Consider the following 15,268-nt stretch of genomic DNA (forward strand, 5'->3'; position numbering starts at 1 on the left):
TTTCATACATACAATGCAAACTAGTGATATTATATATCTATATCTATGTGTCTGTCTCAACAACTTCAGGGATTTTCAAGGGTGGTTTTGACTTTTTTTTTTTTTTTTTTTTTGCGGTACGCGGGCCTCTCACTGCTGTAGCCTCTCCCGTTGCGGAGCACAGGCTCCGGACGCGCAGGCTCAGCGGCCATGGCTCACGGGCCCAGCCGCTCCGCGGCATGTGGGATCTTCCTGGACCGGGGCACAAACCCTTGTCCCCTGCATCGGCAGGCGGACTCTCAACCACTGCGCCACCAGGGAAGCCCTGACTTTTTTTTTTTAATCTTAAAGCACTGATTATAGAGCATCATCCCTATTTTATATGCTTTTGTTTATACCACCCTCTACTGCACTGTATATATGTAAATGTAGGAATGCAGTTAGCTTTATTTTGGTTATGCACCTATATTTATTGTTTAGATTTAGCTTGACAAAATCTTCCCTGTGCGAGGCACACAGGAGCATGTGGGGACAAGAGACCCACATCTCCTTTGGGGGCGTATGTTTTCATTTCTGAGAACTGCAGACAGAATTCATTCCTCTCTTTTTCCTTTCCAAATCAGACACTTGGTTTCAGTCAGTGTAATGCTTGTCAAATGCTTGATTCCACTTCCCAATATCCTTTTTTGTTTCTATTTTATAATAATAACAGCTATATCTCCCTGGAGTAAATTATCGTGGTCAATACAGTGACCCTCATTTCCATCTGTACCTCTTGAGGAATGAAAAGCTTGATGTACCTGGGTGGCAGTTTCAGTTTCCAGCTCTCTACCTTTCCCTGGTAACTATTTCTCCCCTGTATACCACAGATTCTAACTCAGTAGAGCATAGAGTCATGGGAATAGGAAGCCAAATATTTACAAATGTGAGAAAGGCATACTTATGAGGGCCCTTGTTTTCTCCTCTGTCTCTTGATATCTACAACTATTAGAGTGATGCTGTCATATATTGATTTCTGGCATATATCCTTAAGAATAACGGCTAGTGCTTTACATACTAGTACAAGGTAAATCCTATAGACACCGTTTATGGCTTGACTTGGTTTTGTTTGTTTGTTTTGTTTTGTTTTGAATGCTATTAAATAATTTCCTTGGCCAGAAAATGTATTGGTGAAATCACAATTTACTGTACTGGCAGAAGCATGTTGGACAGATATGGCATATCCGAATTCCATTGAGGGTAAATTGTTATTGCCTCTGTGATGAGAGAAGGTGAATATAGGACCCAGATGTTCAGTGCCCTTCTGATAAATACAGTGTTGTTACCTACCTCCACCCCAGTCTACAGAGAATAGTCTTGTCTCCGTACTCAGTCTAGGAGTAGAGTAGCACAATTATCTAGTAAGCATTATACTTGCCCGGTAATATCACAGATATGTAATTAGTACATTTATATAATTAATGAAGGGTGGTAGAGACAGAGTTCTAGAAATATAAATCTTTTCCAATGACATCTCACCAATAGTATGGCATTTGAATAAATGTGGATTTCTATAGAATTTATAGTGGAACAAAGCAACAGAGTGGATACTGTACTATTTTTTGATAGCTTGATTATACTCAGCATTCACTCATTCTTCAATGTTCTCTACAGTTTTTAAGCCCTTTTCATCCTATTTCACTTCCCTTCTCTGTCTTTTTTTTCTCCCTTGGCTATCTTACCTGTTTCTCATACTGTCTTTCTTTTCCTGGTTTTGGTTCTATTTAATCTTCTTCTTTACTTGTTGGATAGTTTCTATCCAGAGATGATGTATAATCTCAACAGTTAAAAACCAGTGAGGAGTTCAAAATCCGCTTCCTTTAGATTATGGGTGGGTGAAATATGACACTGTATTTCTGGGTGACTGGTAAGTGATTTTTAGCAAAAAAGTGTTTTTGATAGAAAGAGTAAATTCACATCCCCCCAGAATCTTGCTTCCATTTGTATAATATCTTTTATTTTTGTTAGGTTGAAACTCCATTGGAAGAAGCTATTAAATTTTTAACTCCGTTGAAGAACTTGGTGAAGAACAAGATAGAAACTCATCTTTTTGCCTTTGAGATTTACTTTAGGAAAGGTAGGCAATTAGGGTACAGCGGCCCTGGTAAGGTCGATCACGGAATTTCTTAGCCACAGTCACCCAGCTCTGGTAGCCTCACCACTGTAGGGTGTTTTGGCAAATGCCAGTGCGACCTCCTCACAGAAATGCCTCCTGTTTACAACATGCTGTGGAGAAGTATGATGATGTGATTATATCTTCTAGGACATTAGCATGAAAAATAGATGTATAATATATAACCAGGATTAAGGTGAAATATAGGCATTATCATGTTCATACGTGGATAAAATTTAGTAAATACATAATACACATAGATCTTAGAATAGTGTTTGATACACAGTAAGCATTAAATAAATGTCAGCTATTAGCCATTGTTATAAATAGAAGATGTGATGTTTGAGGTGTATCTTGAAGAATGTACCATACTTCTAAAAGAAAAGATGCACAGAAGGGAAGAGTATCCATGAAGAAAACACAAGTGTGTGTAAGTAATGTTGAGGTTATCTATATTGCCTGAGCTACATAAAGGAGAAATGGAGGATCTTGGTTACCAGATTTAGAATTCTTATAGGCTATACGTAGTAGATACTAAGAAGATTTTACAGTATTGAATTAATGTAATCCAAGTGGTTCATTGAAAAAAAGTTTATCACTGAGGTGACACATATTGAAGGAAAGAGAAACTGGTTAGTAACATCTGATAAAAAGTTACTGCTCCAAACAGTGTAACTGTCCTGCTAAACAAGATAGAATAAAATGGTACCTCTATAGAGTACCCATGCTGGGACTTCCCTGGTGGTCTAGTGGGTAAGGCTCCATGCTCCCAGTGCAGGGGGCCTGGGTTCCATCCCTGGTCAGGGAACTAGATCCCACATGCATGCCACAACTAAGAAGTCCGCATGCTGCAATGAAGGTCCGGTGTGTTGTAACTAAGACCCAGTGCAGCCAAAATAAATAAATATTTTAAAATAAATAAAATAAATTTTAAAAATCATGTTTATCAAATGCCAGGAAAAGGTGCTATATAACGTTGTTTCAAAATAAGATTCAGAACTAGCTATAGTTTGATTTTAATCTTTATTAAGATATTTATATGAGTATGTAAAATAGAAAAGTAGCCGGGAAGAAAATAGATCAAAAGATAAGAGATTGTCTCTTGATGGAATTTGAGTGATTAAAATATTTTTTTATATTTTCTATTTTCCACAATGATTTTGTTATAATCTGGAAAATTAGTTTAATAAATAGTCAAGTAATTTAAAAACTTTTAACAGTTAACACAACTTTTTTTTTTTTTTTTTTTTTTTGCGGTACGTGGGCCTCTCACTGTTGTGGCCTCTCCCGTTGCGGAGCGCAGGCTCAGCGGCCATGGCTCACGGGCCTAGCCGCTCCGCGGCATGTGGGATCTTCCCAGACCGAGGCACGAACCCGTGTCTCCTGCATCGGCAGGCGGACTCTCTACCACTGCGCCACCAGGGAAGCCCAACACAACTGTCTTTTAAACAAATTCTTGCATGGAACCCCAAAGTGTAAAATACAAAAGCTGTTCTGCTTTAATTGGTGAAAGGCAATCTAAATTCCATTCAGTTGGCTTCTTTGCTGTGTACTAACCTCTGAATCACTCTCCAGCGTTGCAACAGTGTGAAATGGGTGATGACAAAGGACATAGCAGTATTTTTAGCTTTCTGAGTGTAGGGGGTAAGGGAAAAGGAATTGTCAGAATTCAGGGGTTTGAATTTTGATATTTGGAGAATGATACCAAACTAGGGAAGTCTTAACACAGAGGTGTTTATGGATGAGACTTGGAAGTGTGGTGAGTATCGGGTGCAATTTTCCATTCATCAGGTGGAAACACTACTGAAGCTTGGAGAACATGGGGGATGGGGTGGGAGGAGATAGCATTGAGAAAGATTAGAAAATGACTAAGGACATAACGTTGTTGAATACTATACCTTTTGAGGGGGAAGAGAAGCCAGGGATTGACAGGGGAGGAACAGTCAGGTAGAAGGGAAACCATTTCATGTGTCACAAAACACAAGAAAGGCATAAACAATATTAGTTTCAAGCGTAAACAATGAAGTTTTCTAAGTAATGGGAAAAATTCGTTTATTTGACTACAAAAAAGAGGTTAGGGAATGAAATGGCTTCAAAATTTTCTTGTTTATATGGCATTAGTTCAAGTAATGTTGAATGCTATCTAAATTTTTTATACTTAATAAAACCTTTTTTTCTTAAAGAATGTTGTGTGGAAAATATTAGCTAATGTTGCTAATCTGAGGAAATCATTTGCTTTAGTCATATGTTTCAGTTCAGATGTGATTGACTCTAAATGAGTTTTTCTATTTGTAAGAAATTAGTCCTCCAAAGGAGGACATCTCTTTTTATCAAATGATCAAAATATATCTTTTTCTTTTTATAGAAAAGTTTCTTTTGATGCTACAATCAGTAAAGAGGGCATTTGCTATTGATTCTAGTCATCCCTGGCTTCATGAATGTATGATTCGACTCTTTAGTACTGGTATGTTTTTGTTTTCCATTACTTAAGTATTTGACTGCAGTAGTTGATAGTGACTGTATAAGTGATTTGTACAAGTTTATCATAAACTCAATCATTTTAAGGCTGCTGTGTATTAAATTAGCTGAGGGGGAAAAAAAAGTGTCCTTTTCTTTGTGGTAAAGGTCTTTATTTTCAGGCTAGAAATGTTACCTGATTTTGACATAGAATCATTCAGTCCAAATATTTGAGAATCACCTTTATTTCTGTTTCTAAAAAGTTAATAAGTTGAATTTTTGAGTCATATTTCATTATGTAAAACTTCTTAGTAAATTGTTCTAAAATTAAAGTAGCTCTTTGAAATTGATCAGTTATCTCATTTATCTCTGTCTTTAGCACAGTTATTTGAGTCATAAAATCTTTGTCATTAAATGCAGGTTAAAAAGAACTTTAAAACAGTTGTCGCACTTTTCAAATGTTTAGACAGTAAGATCCGTACGTTATAGTTTTAATGCTAAGTAAAGCTACAGAATTCTAGAGGACGAAAGGTGGAATTTTATGCTAATTATCTCTCCTTTTATAGTTGAGAAACCTGGGACCCTAAAAGACTAAATTACTTATTCAAGATAACATCAGTAATTAGTAATGAAGCAGGGACGAGGGCCCAGGTCTTCATATTCTTCTTTCTACTACAGGAGCCTTAAGTTTAGAATGAAGTACTCCTGTGGTCAAGTAGTGTTGTTTTTGTTTTTCTTTTTAAGTGACTGGATAAGGAGAAATTGAATCTTTAATGTAACAGTCTGCAGAATTTGGAAATACTATTAAATTAGCTATCTCATTACTGAATACTTAGCCCCATGTGAACCCATACATCATATAAAAATAATGAGATTAAACCAAGCATCCCAGTCATTCTTTTGAAAAATGCTAAATTGTCCCAATTAAGAACATTGTTTTGACTTCTAAGAAAAAGTAAAGCCTTGTTTAAATCATATTTATGCTTGTCAAAAAAATGATTCCTGTTATAGAAACTGAATCATAGAAAAATTTTCCTCAATTTTTAAAAATTCTGAAGTAATAAATAACGTAACCACATTATAGAAAATAGAAGAAATAATTGCTGTATTTAGAGAAAATAAGGGAGTTTCTTTTTAGTCTCTTTTTTTTGTATTAAAAATAACTTTTAAGGCTAGAAAGAAGTCTTAATTCATTCTCAGTTAAAATGGAGTGCGTTTAAACTATTTTCAATATATACATACTTTGTTTTTATATAGTCAGTTCTTTCCTGAAAGGTAATAAAATAATACCTATAAATTTTATGGAGTTAGACATTCCTTTGAAATACAAATTAAAAGTGGCATATTTAGATGGATTTGCTTGTAATGAGTGTGTGGATTGATGAACATAATGACCATTTTCTTGCAACAGTTGTTTCAGAAAATTAAAATGCTTATGGACTTCAGAGGAAGAAGGCAGAATGGTCCTGGCATTCAAAGTTAGAATGACTGAGCGGAGTTAATGTTAGCTGTGCCCATTGCTCCAGGCATTCAGCCGACATCACTGTCAGGAAGAGATTTACAAAGTCATCCTTATTTTCCCTAGATTTAGGCATCTTCGTTACTATAACCCACAGGGTTCCTTTAACTAATATATTTGGTTCTTGAGAAAAAGATTTGATTTTGAAGTAACTTTTCAGGAACACATTTGTCATGTTAAGTTATATTGTAGTAACTTCTTTACAAAGAAATCCTCACAAGTAACACCTTTCCAGAGAGCATGGAGGTAAAAACAGTGCCTCCACACTTGTTTTATCAGTTGTAGAGACTTCTCTAAGTGAATGTTCATTTTAGCATGGTTACGGGCACCTTCCAAATCTCCAGAACGTTGTTGTGCTACCAACGTAAATAATACCTGCTACACGGAGTCACTATATAGGGTATTCCCTCCCCCGTTTTTAATTAGGAGGATGATATTACCACTTTTAAGTTTTTCACTTTTTTTTTTTAAGTTGTAGAATTTAAAGCAATTTTAATTATATTTCTGGTCAGTTCTAAGTAAAACATAGGAGCTTAGGTATTCAGTTGTTTTAATATTGCCTTATATGCTTAAATTCCCTTAAATGCTTTTAAAATTAGTATTATTTGATCACTTTGATCTACCGTGAATCTTACATCATTTTCCTCTCTCATTTGTACAAACTCATTTCTTCCTTTTCCCTGCAGATTATTTTTCTTCCATACTTATGTATTCCCCCCACCCAAAAAAAACCCCACCTTGCTTAATTAATGCTCTCATTTATTTATTTTGTCATTTTGAGTAGTGAGTCACTTGTGCTATAACCTAGTAGTGAGTAGTCATTATCTCACACAAAATATGAACATACTCTACGCAATTAGCCAAAAATGCTGGCTAGCCTGGGAACCCAGGGAAACTCCTTTTGCTAAGAATCAACCCCTTCCTCAGTGTGACTTTTAACTATTGGTGATTACTAGGTTTATTTAATCTGCTGATAAGTTAGTAGCATGAACCAAACATGATTTTAATTTTAGGATATCTGAGGACTCAAATCATAAACCTCTTAGCAAAGGTTTTATTCCCCTACCCGCAGTTATTACTTTTTCTTGATTCATTCACAGGACTTATTATTGTATCATGGAAGATAATTAGGTAGTCTGAGATTTTTTACTTTCTTGAGACCTCAGTATTTTTTGGTTAGTTTTTATCAATTTCGAAGGATTTTTAGATTGACTCCCCGCCCTTCATTAGTCTTCAGCCATAAAAGCTTATGTAATAAATCTTCGGCATTTGAGGCTGCCCCTTTTCTTAAAGGTACAGGTGGAACTTCCTTATATAGAATTCCATAGGACATTCTAAATTTTACTACAGGGACTTCTGGTGGTCCAGTGGTTAAGACGCTGAGCTCCCAGTGCAGGGGGCCCGGGTTCGGTCCCTGGTCAGGGAACTAGATCCTGCATGCTGCGACTAAAAGATCCCACACGCGGCAACAAAAAGATTCCGCATGCTGCAACTAAGACCCAGCGCAGCCAGCTAGCTAGCTAGCTAAATAAAGAAATAAATAAATAAATTCATTCCTCACCTCACTGGTGTATAATGTTAAAAAAAAATTTTTTTTGCTACAGTAGAGTTGATTGGTTGCTTGGTTGATTGATTGTAATTAATATCTTTCTGGAAATTACAGTTCCAATCTACATGATTTAGGGGAGAAAATTGAGTTGGCCAGAAACAATTTGTGAACTAGTAAGGAAATGTTTTTGGAAACATTCCTTTTGTCTGTTAAACAAAGAATTGCTTTATTAATACAAACTATTAATACCCCCCAAAAAGGAAACAGCTGTTAGTCGATGTTGGGATTTATTAAATATTTCCTCTTTGATACATCTCAAGAGATACATATTTATGTATTTTTTTAAATTGTATGAGTTGTTTTTTGTTTTTTAAAGCAGTTTTGATTTTTCTGCGGAGATGTTTAATCTGAAGACAACAGGTTAATGAAAGTAATGAAAAACATGAAAAGTGTAGTTTCCAACTATACTGTAAACTATACAATTACTTTCCTATCTGCATATAAAGTATCCTGAAAGCATTTCAAGCAAACCAATAAGGCCCATGGAAATTACATATTTTATAGATGACCCCTGTTTGTTGACATAATGTTCACTGTAATTGGCTATAACCTATTTTAACAGTTTTTCTGCTGGTTCTCTCTGTACTCCTGTGCCAGTTCCTCTCCGAAAGACGGATATTGATAAATTGCCAAATCCAAGTTGCAAATACAGCCATAATGGAGGTTAAGCTAAATTATTTAATTAGTAGCTCATTTATTTGAACTACGCAGTTCTGTACAATGATAGAAGAAATGCTGTTCAACCAACAAAGGGCATATATCAATCAATCATTCAGTTACTAATTATGTGTAGAATATTTCACTTGGATGTTTGCTATTCAAGAGTTCAGTGTTCTTTAAACTTAGCGTAATGATCCATTAGTGAGACCATGAAAGAAGTTTAGTGGGTCATTTTCAGCATTTGAAAACCTAAAATAAAAATAGAGTGGAAGATCCAAGCATGTGTTGCACAAATTAAGGGTCAGTGTTCTGTGAAACTTTCATTTCCCATAATAAGGTATGTATATAGGATACATGTTCATCAGAGTACAGGTACTTAGTTGTAGCCAGAGTTTGAAAGCCACCAACAGTAGTTCCTAATCGTAAGGGAAAATCTATTTATCTTTTCTTCAATCTATGACAAAAATAGTACCTTGGAATGGAATACCTATTACATCATTAGCTATTTTGTTCGTAGCTTTTCTTTACTGTGATCCTTCTGGGTTAGATATCACCTCAGTTTCACAGATCAAGAAAGAGGTTCAGAGAGGTTATGATTTGTCCAAGCCTAGATTCATACCCAGGTCTGTCTGGCTCAAAGCTCCAGACTGTCTCTCTATACCAAAATAATAATGAAACAAAACTAAACTAGGATTCAACCCAGGGAGGTTGGGGGCCAGTTTTTCCATCTCTGAATGCCAAAGCCTGGGAATATGATGAATACGGTGTATTCATTACAGGAAAATACTTTGGCGGTCCTTCAGAATTTATTACACAGTGATAGCTCAATTCACGTAATCACTGAAAATAAAGGTCAATGACCACTTCTTTTAATTGGTAAATTTGTAATGGCTTACTTGGGTATAGAAGAAGATGGAGAGGGTGAGGAAGATTCTGTTGTCTTCTGCACTGTGTATTTGCTGTGACACCACCTGCCAGGTAGGTGCCATCGAGCCCCTATTTTGTAAACTCCCTTTAAAGCTGAGGGGGCAGCTGCTAGGGGCTTAGAAGGCTGTGGTGCTTCGTCTTGCAGCATCTATATTGTTTTCAGTACAGAATTCTTTTCTGGAAACGAATCATCTGTCAATGAAATGTCTTTGGTAGCCTTATAGAAAATCATTAGACTATTCTGCTGATACACATTCTTTAAATTTATATAGATTTAGCTCTTTAAATGTTGACTTATCAGTAGGTTTATCTAGTCTTTGTACATAATTGCTTTGTTTCATTGGCCTCATCAGGTAGATGATTTTTTAATTCCTACAAACTTTATCAGTATCTGCTAATAGAGTTTGTTTTAAATTTGTTCAGCAGTGTGTGAAAGTAAAGATTTACCTGATACAGTTAGAACAGTATTAAAACAAGAAATGAATCGTCTTTTTGGAGCAACGAATCCAAAGAATTTTAACGAAACTTTTCTGAAAAGGAATTCTGATTCATTGCCACACAGATTATCAGGTAATCACTTTATTTTGTCCTTATCTTAGACTCTAAAACAACTTCAGTTTTTATCATGATGGATCAAGTACAAGGTTACAAATGTTTTTGCAGGGAAGAGGCAAACGCGTACATGTCACATTTTATTCCCATGAAAACAGGCAGCTTAAATATGCCTCATAAATTTTTAAATTTCTTAGATAAAATTTTTACTATGAATCAAGGCCAGTAGTTTCTCCTGGTTCTGCATCGGCATTACAGAGAAGCAAGTATAAACTGAATTTAGCTATCCGTTCCGTACAGTGAGGGAGGATCTTTCTGGTTATTTTCTTTCCGTCATCAACATGCCCTTAAAATTCACTTGGATACAACCCATCGCCTTTCATTTCTGATGCTTATAAGATATCAGACTTGACAGTGCTACACTCCTGCAACCATCTCGCGGGCAAGGGTCGTTTGGCAAGGGTCTGTGCTAACAAGCCAAAGTCTGGCCTTGATGGGACCGATGGGTAGCGCTTTGGTGCTGTGCTTTTAAATACCTGGCTAAGAAGCCCGGCAGCTTTGTATATGCCTTTGTGGAATTCTGAATTCAGCTTTTTTGGCTCGTGCCATCAAGGTCGGGTATCTCCCACGCCCCTACCCCTCAAACACACACGCACGCACGCGCGCGCGCACGCACACACGCACACACGCACACACACTCTGAAGTATTCTCCTCAACCCCAAATTATGCTCATTTTAGAAAGAAGAAAACTATCCATGGTCCCACCACACAAAGACAACTATTATTAGAATATTTGTATTTCTTCATAGTCTCTCTTACCTTAATCATTCTCCTAGTTTGGGCACTTAGACTGTTTCTGGTCTACTGTCTCAGGAATTTTTTTTTTAATAACAATATTTCAAATGGTTATTCCCATTTTTCTAATAAAGTGCCACACTCTGTGTGCACATGTACCTTGCTTTTCTTTTTTTTTTTGGCCACACCGCACGGCATGTGGGATCTTAGTTCCCCAACCAGGGATTGAACCTGCGCCCGCTGCAGTGGAAGTGCAGAATCTTAACTCCAGGACCCCTACCTTGCATTTTATAGTTGAATGGATAGAAGATAAAATGCTGGTTTTATCTTGAAATAAAACAAGTTTCCTTTTTCCTTCTCATTTAGCTGCCAAAATGGTATATTATTTAGATCCATCTAGTCAGAAGCGAGCTATAGAGTTGGCAACAACACTTGATGAATCCCTCACTAACAGAAACCTCCAGGTAAAGACTTTTTCATAATCTCTCTGTAAGAGTACCGGACTACTTTTTGTTTCTCCTTTCACCAAGAGAATAATTTTCACCAAATAGTTTTTTTGTTATTTATGGATACTGTTCTCCAAACTATTATGAATCCATCTCAGAAACTGAGCTTCTCTTAAATTTATTTAAGATTGTATATGTGTGCACACACATACAGCAGGCTACTTGGCATACAGTAACTAGTTTCACATCTAGTTGAATAATAAGAATAATCATTTTGAATAATATTTTTAAGAAATTTGTTTTGGTAAAGTTTTACACACTAATTTAGTTAATTAATTTTGGATCTCAGTTCGTATCTATACATTTCTGAGCAAGCAGTGGTTTTAATGACGATTCTGATGTATTTAAGATGTATTTACCAGGAATTAAATTAAAATGCTCATTTTACAGCTTGCAGTATACATGTAATTGAGTAGAGTAAAAGATAACATGGGTGTGTTGCAAAATACAGATTCTACTTTGGGCCGAAAACAAAGAACAGCTACTTTGTGATAATTGGCCAGATAAAAAAGCACTTGCTGAAAGACAGTTTAATATATTCCTTTAATAGCAAATGAAGTAAATATGTTTAAGAAAGAAAGTTTTTACTTCTCGCCTGCTAATGAACGTGTCATTTAGGTTAGAACCTTTCTAGGCTGTCAGAGTTTGTGGGGTACTACATATATCCAGAAACTGTAGTATTTTCCAAGTGAAAAGGTAAAGGAAGAAAACATGAGAAATGCAAGTCAACGTGAATCATTTAAAAATATAAGCAGACCTACGTAAGGGTTTGGTTGAAAGAATTATCAGTTTTCATGAACAGATTTTTCTTGCGTACATACCCTTTGTGTTTCTGAGACTCTCTTCCCTGCTTCGTCATTGGACATACCTTACGGTTCTCTTTAATTTGAATGCAGGGTTGAAAAACAATGTTTGATTTTGCCAGCTGGCTCTAAGCCTCTGAAAAGTTTAAAGTAATTGATAATGGCATGTAAATGTCAACATTTATACACAGAGCCAGGTAGGCTGAGGCAAGGTTGCCAGCGGTTCCTTGCTGAGAGTGAGTGTCTTTAGATGTAGCACCCCACTCACCTTGCTTGTCCCACCTTAGTCCTGGCCCTGTTTAAACAGCCATCCTTTCATATAAACCCTGCAGTTCTGAAGAAGCTAATTCTAATGGAAGGCAGAGCGGGAGTAAATGCTTTTGTGTATCTTAAATATGTACGTTCACCTCTTATTTTGGAAATCTTTTGATACTGAAATGTCTCATAAGTTCACAGTAAAATCTCTCTTGTTTTTGTGACAAGTTATAACATGACCTTTCTTCTTTCTTTAGACGTGTGTGGAGGTATTAGGAGCCTTGTGTGCTGGTAGCCTAGGGGACTGTCAAGAAGCTGCTGAAGTTTACCGAGCGAATTGTCATAAGCTTTTCCCTTACGCTTTGGCTTTCATGCCTCCTGGGTGTGAAGAGGACATGAAGGTCACAGTTAACGGAGAGAGCTCTGCAGAAACCGAAGACCTGGCCAATGAAATCTGAACATCATTAAACAAGCAAATGCAATGACTTTGGACCATATCTAGTGTATAATATTTTTGTCACGCACCTGCTGCATTGCTCTAACTTACACACAATGAGAAGAGTAAATGTTCTTGCCTTCAAATAGTGTTTTACGTTTTTTATCCTGCTGAAAAGTATATATAAAATATCTAACATATTACAGGATATAGGTTCAGTTTCTTAAAAAATTAAAAGCTGCTAAAATTGAGGGGTTAAAAAAAGATACCTTATCCTATTCCTACCTACCCACCCATGTTTTTAAACTAATTTATATAAAATCTGGAGGCTGTTACAGCTAACAAAGCAGGTGTGTGGCAGAAATATTACTTTAAATCTGTCTTGTGAGATTTTACTATATCTCAGACAGCAGAAATGCTGTTGTAGCACTGGATTCTTTCACTGAGCACAAAGAGGTGTTGGGGCTTTAGCATCTGACTGATTTTGTTACAAGGTTGATTCTGACCATAGGAAGTATGCAGTGTGAATCGCCATTTACAGAGAAGCCTGCAACAGATGCTTGATGTTGTAGAAGCTGGGACATAGAGTTACCAAGCAGAATTATAAGAAACCTAGAGGGTGTTCAATACACTTGTTGTGTTTCCAAAATTCACTGTACATGATCAGTTTGGTGTTCTTGTACCACAGTTTTTAACTGGAGGAACCAGTTGGAACAATCTCAATTCTAACTAAAACTTGAAGAACTAAAATAACAATGCAAACCTTTCAGCATTGTTTTGGCCAAACTTGTTAAAACTGTAATGCAAGAACCAAATGCACTGTGATGTGGCACCAACTAATTAGCAAGCATGAACTTTTTCACCCAAGAGTGAAAAAAGAAAATCTACCATGGCTCGGAGTTAAAGAGCAGAACTCCTGACTACCATTCTATGACCGATCAAGAGACTACCAGTTAAAAACCTCAGCAGGCCTTGTTCACGATATGCAGAAAAAAAAGTGCTGCAGTTTAGATACCTCTGGAATTTTTCCACAGTGTCACAGGTTTGTAATACTTGAAGCCCTACATTTCTAAGAATATATTTCTTGCTCAGTTGTTTCAGGCAAGCCCAAGACTTTGTAATTTTTAAAGGGCCCAAGATTTTTTTTTTTCAATAACAGACCAGCTTCTTTTTCCTGCAGTTACAGATGTAATTTCCTTTTTGTTGTCAAACATAAGGTACCAAATATGATGCAATAAATTGTTTTGAAAAACAGTTGTGTGAATATTTCAACTAATATGTGTTGGGCTTCTGTGAAAATACACAGGTGGAAACAGAGGTGCAAGCCTGAGGCAGTGTAATGTGCTGTAAGGCTAGTGCAGAGGGGAGCTTTTTAGATCGGGCTTAGTGTTGGTGTCAAAAAATTACATAATGCAAGTGTAGTGGTGTTCCTGCATTAAGATTTCATTGAGGGCCAGGATGGCAGCAGGTACTATGAATGTAATGAGTAATTTGAAAGGAAAACTGAGAACTGCTATTTTGATTGAGAAAATGAGCCTTAAAATGTTAACCCTGCACACTGAGAACTACGGCCAGAGGCTTAACACGCTCGTTGCATCTGCAGGATCTCAGCAAATAAGGAGATTAAGTAAAATGAATCGATTGTATATATAACTGACCTTTTGTGGTACTTTTTAGTTTATAGAAAGTATATTCTAAAGGGAATTTTCAGGAGACCTGATCCTTTTACTGATTGAACAGGTGTGCTAAACTCAGCGTTTCATAGTACGTGACCTGCATTCCACATCCCGGTCTAACGATTTAGTGATGTAAAGACAAGTACAGACTGAACTCCAGTGCTTTGTTATGTTTTATTAACTGGCCCTGTCTCAGGAACATCTTAACAGATGGCAAAACAAAACAAAACCTTTTCCAGCTTCTCCTGTGAGTGGCAACTGAAGTTCTTGGTGGTGGTGGAGGGAGAACAGTGGTGTTCCCTCTACCACCAGTGAGGTCATGGGAGGAGGCACCAGCCACGTGATAGGGGATGTATGTGTGACTTATGTTTAAACGCTACTGTATATGGAAATGAAATTCATATATTTGTCCTGACAATGTTCAAATGATGTAGATTGTCTTAGAATGAATATTCATAAGTACTAAGAACTCCTGATGCAGATGCCACCCACGAGGAGCTAAATTCCTAACCTGTATATTGTATTCCAACCCAATTTTACTGGAACTATTAAATAAATATTTTATTTTCTTTCAGGTTTACTTGATAGTGGATACATTGTCTGGTGTCAGAGGACATTGACAAGGGTTCATTTTATGTCCAGACGTCACCCCTAAAACATTGTACTGTACTATCTTGCTCTGGGTAGTATCAACTGGATCATCTCACATTTGCCTCATTCACTCTATTCCAAATGATACTGTGGGGAAAACAGGGTTAGAAAAAAAAAAAGTGGGAAGAAAATGCAGTGACGTTGTAATCTAAACAAGTGCCTTATGTCTATTGCTAAGAACTGGTGTTATCAACCCTTTTGAGAAGAAAGGGTCCCTTGACCTGTATTAACATAGGAGAAGTAAAGTTCTTTTTGTTTTTCTTTATATTTACTACTCTTGTCATTTCTCA

At 36.6% G+C, this 15,268-nt stretch overlaps 1 protein-coding gene across 2 annotated transcripts in view; it reads left to right on the forward strand.

The window, feature by feature from the left end:
• NAA15 (N-alpha-acetyltransferase 15, NatA auxiliary subunit) overlaps positions 1-13,905 on the forward strand; it is a 74,514-nt gene extending 60,609 nt beyond the window's left edge. Inside the window, exons 16-20 of one of the 2 annotated variants that reach the window (XM_082652829.1) lie at positions 1,987-2,095; positions 4,497-4,595; positions 9,727-9,873; positions 11,018-11,115; positions 12,473-13,905. In XM_082652829.1, coding sequence (XP_082508955.1) covers positions 1,987-2,095; positions 4,497-4,595; positions 9,727-9,873; positions 11,018-11,115; positions 12,473-12,673 — 654 coding nt within the window. In that variant the 3' untranslated portion in view covers positions 12,674-13,905. The remainder of the gene's footprint in view (positions 1-1,986; positions 2,096-4,496; positions 4,596-9,726; positions 9,874-11,017; positions 11,116-12,472) is intronic. The other variant, XM_082652830.1, reaches the window with a different exon arrangement.
• Positions 13,906-15,268: the final 1,363 nt, after the last annotated feature.

This window comes from Grampus griseus (genome assembly GCF_964374135.1).
Source record: "Grampus griseus genome assembly, chromosome: 4".
In the NCBI taxonomy this organism is placed as follows: domain Eukaryota; kingdom Metazoa; phylum Chordata; class Mammalia; order Artiodactyla; family Delphinidae; genus Grampus; species Grampus griseus.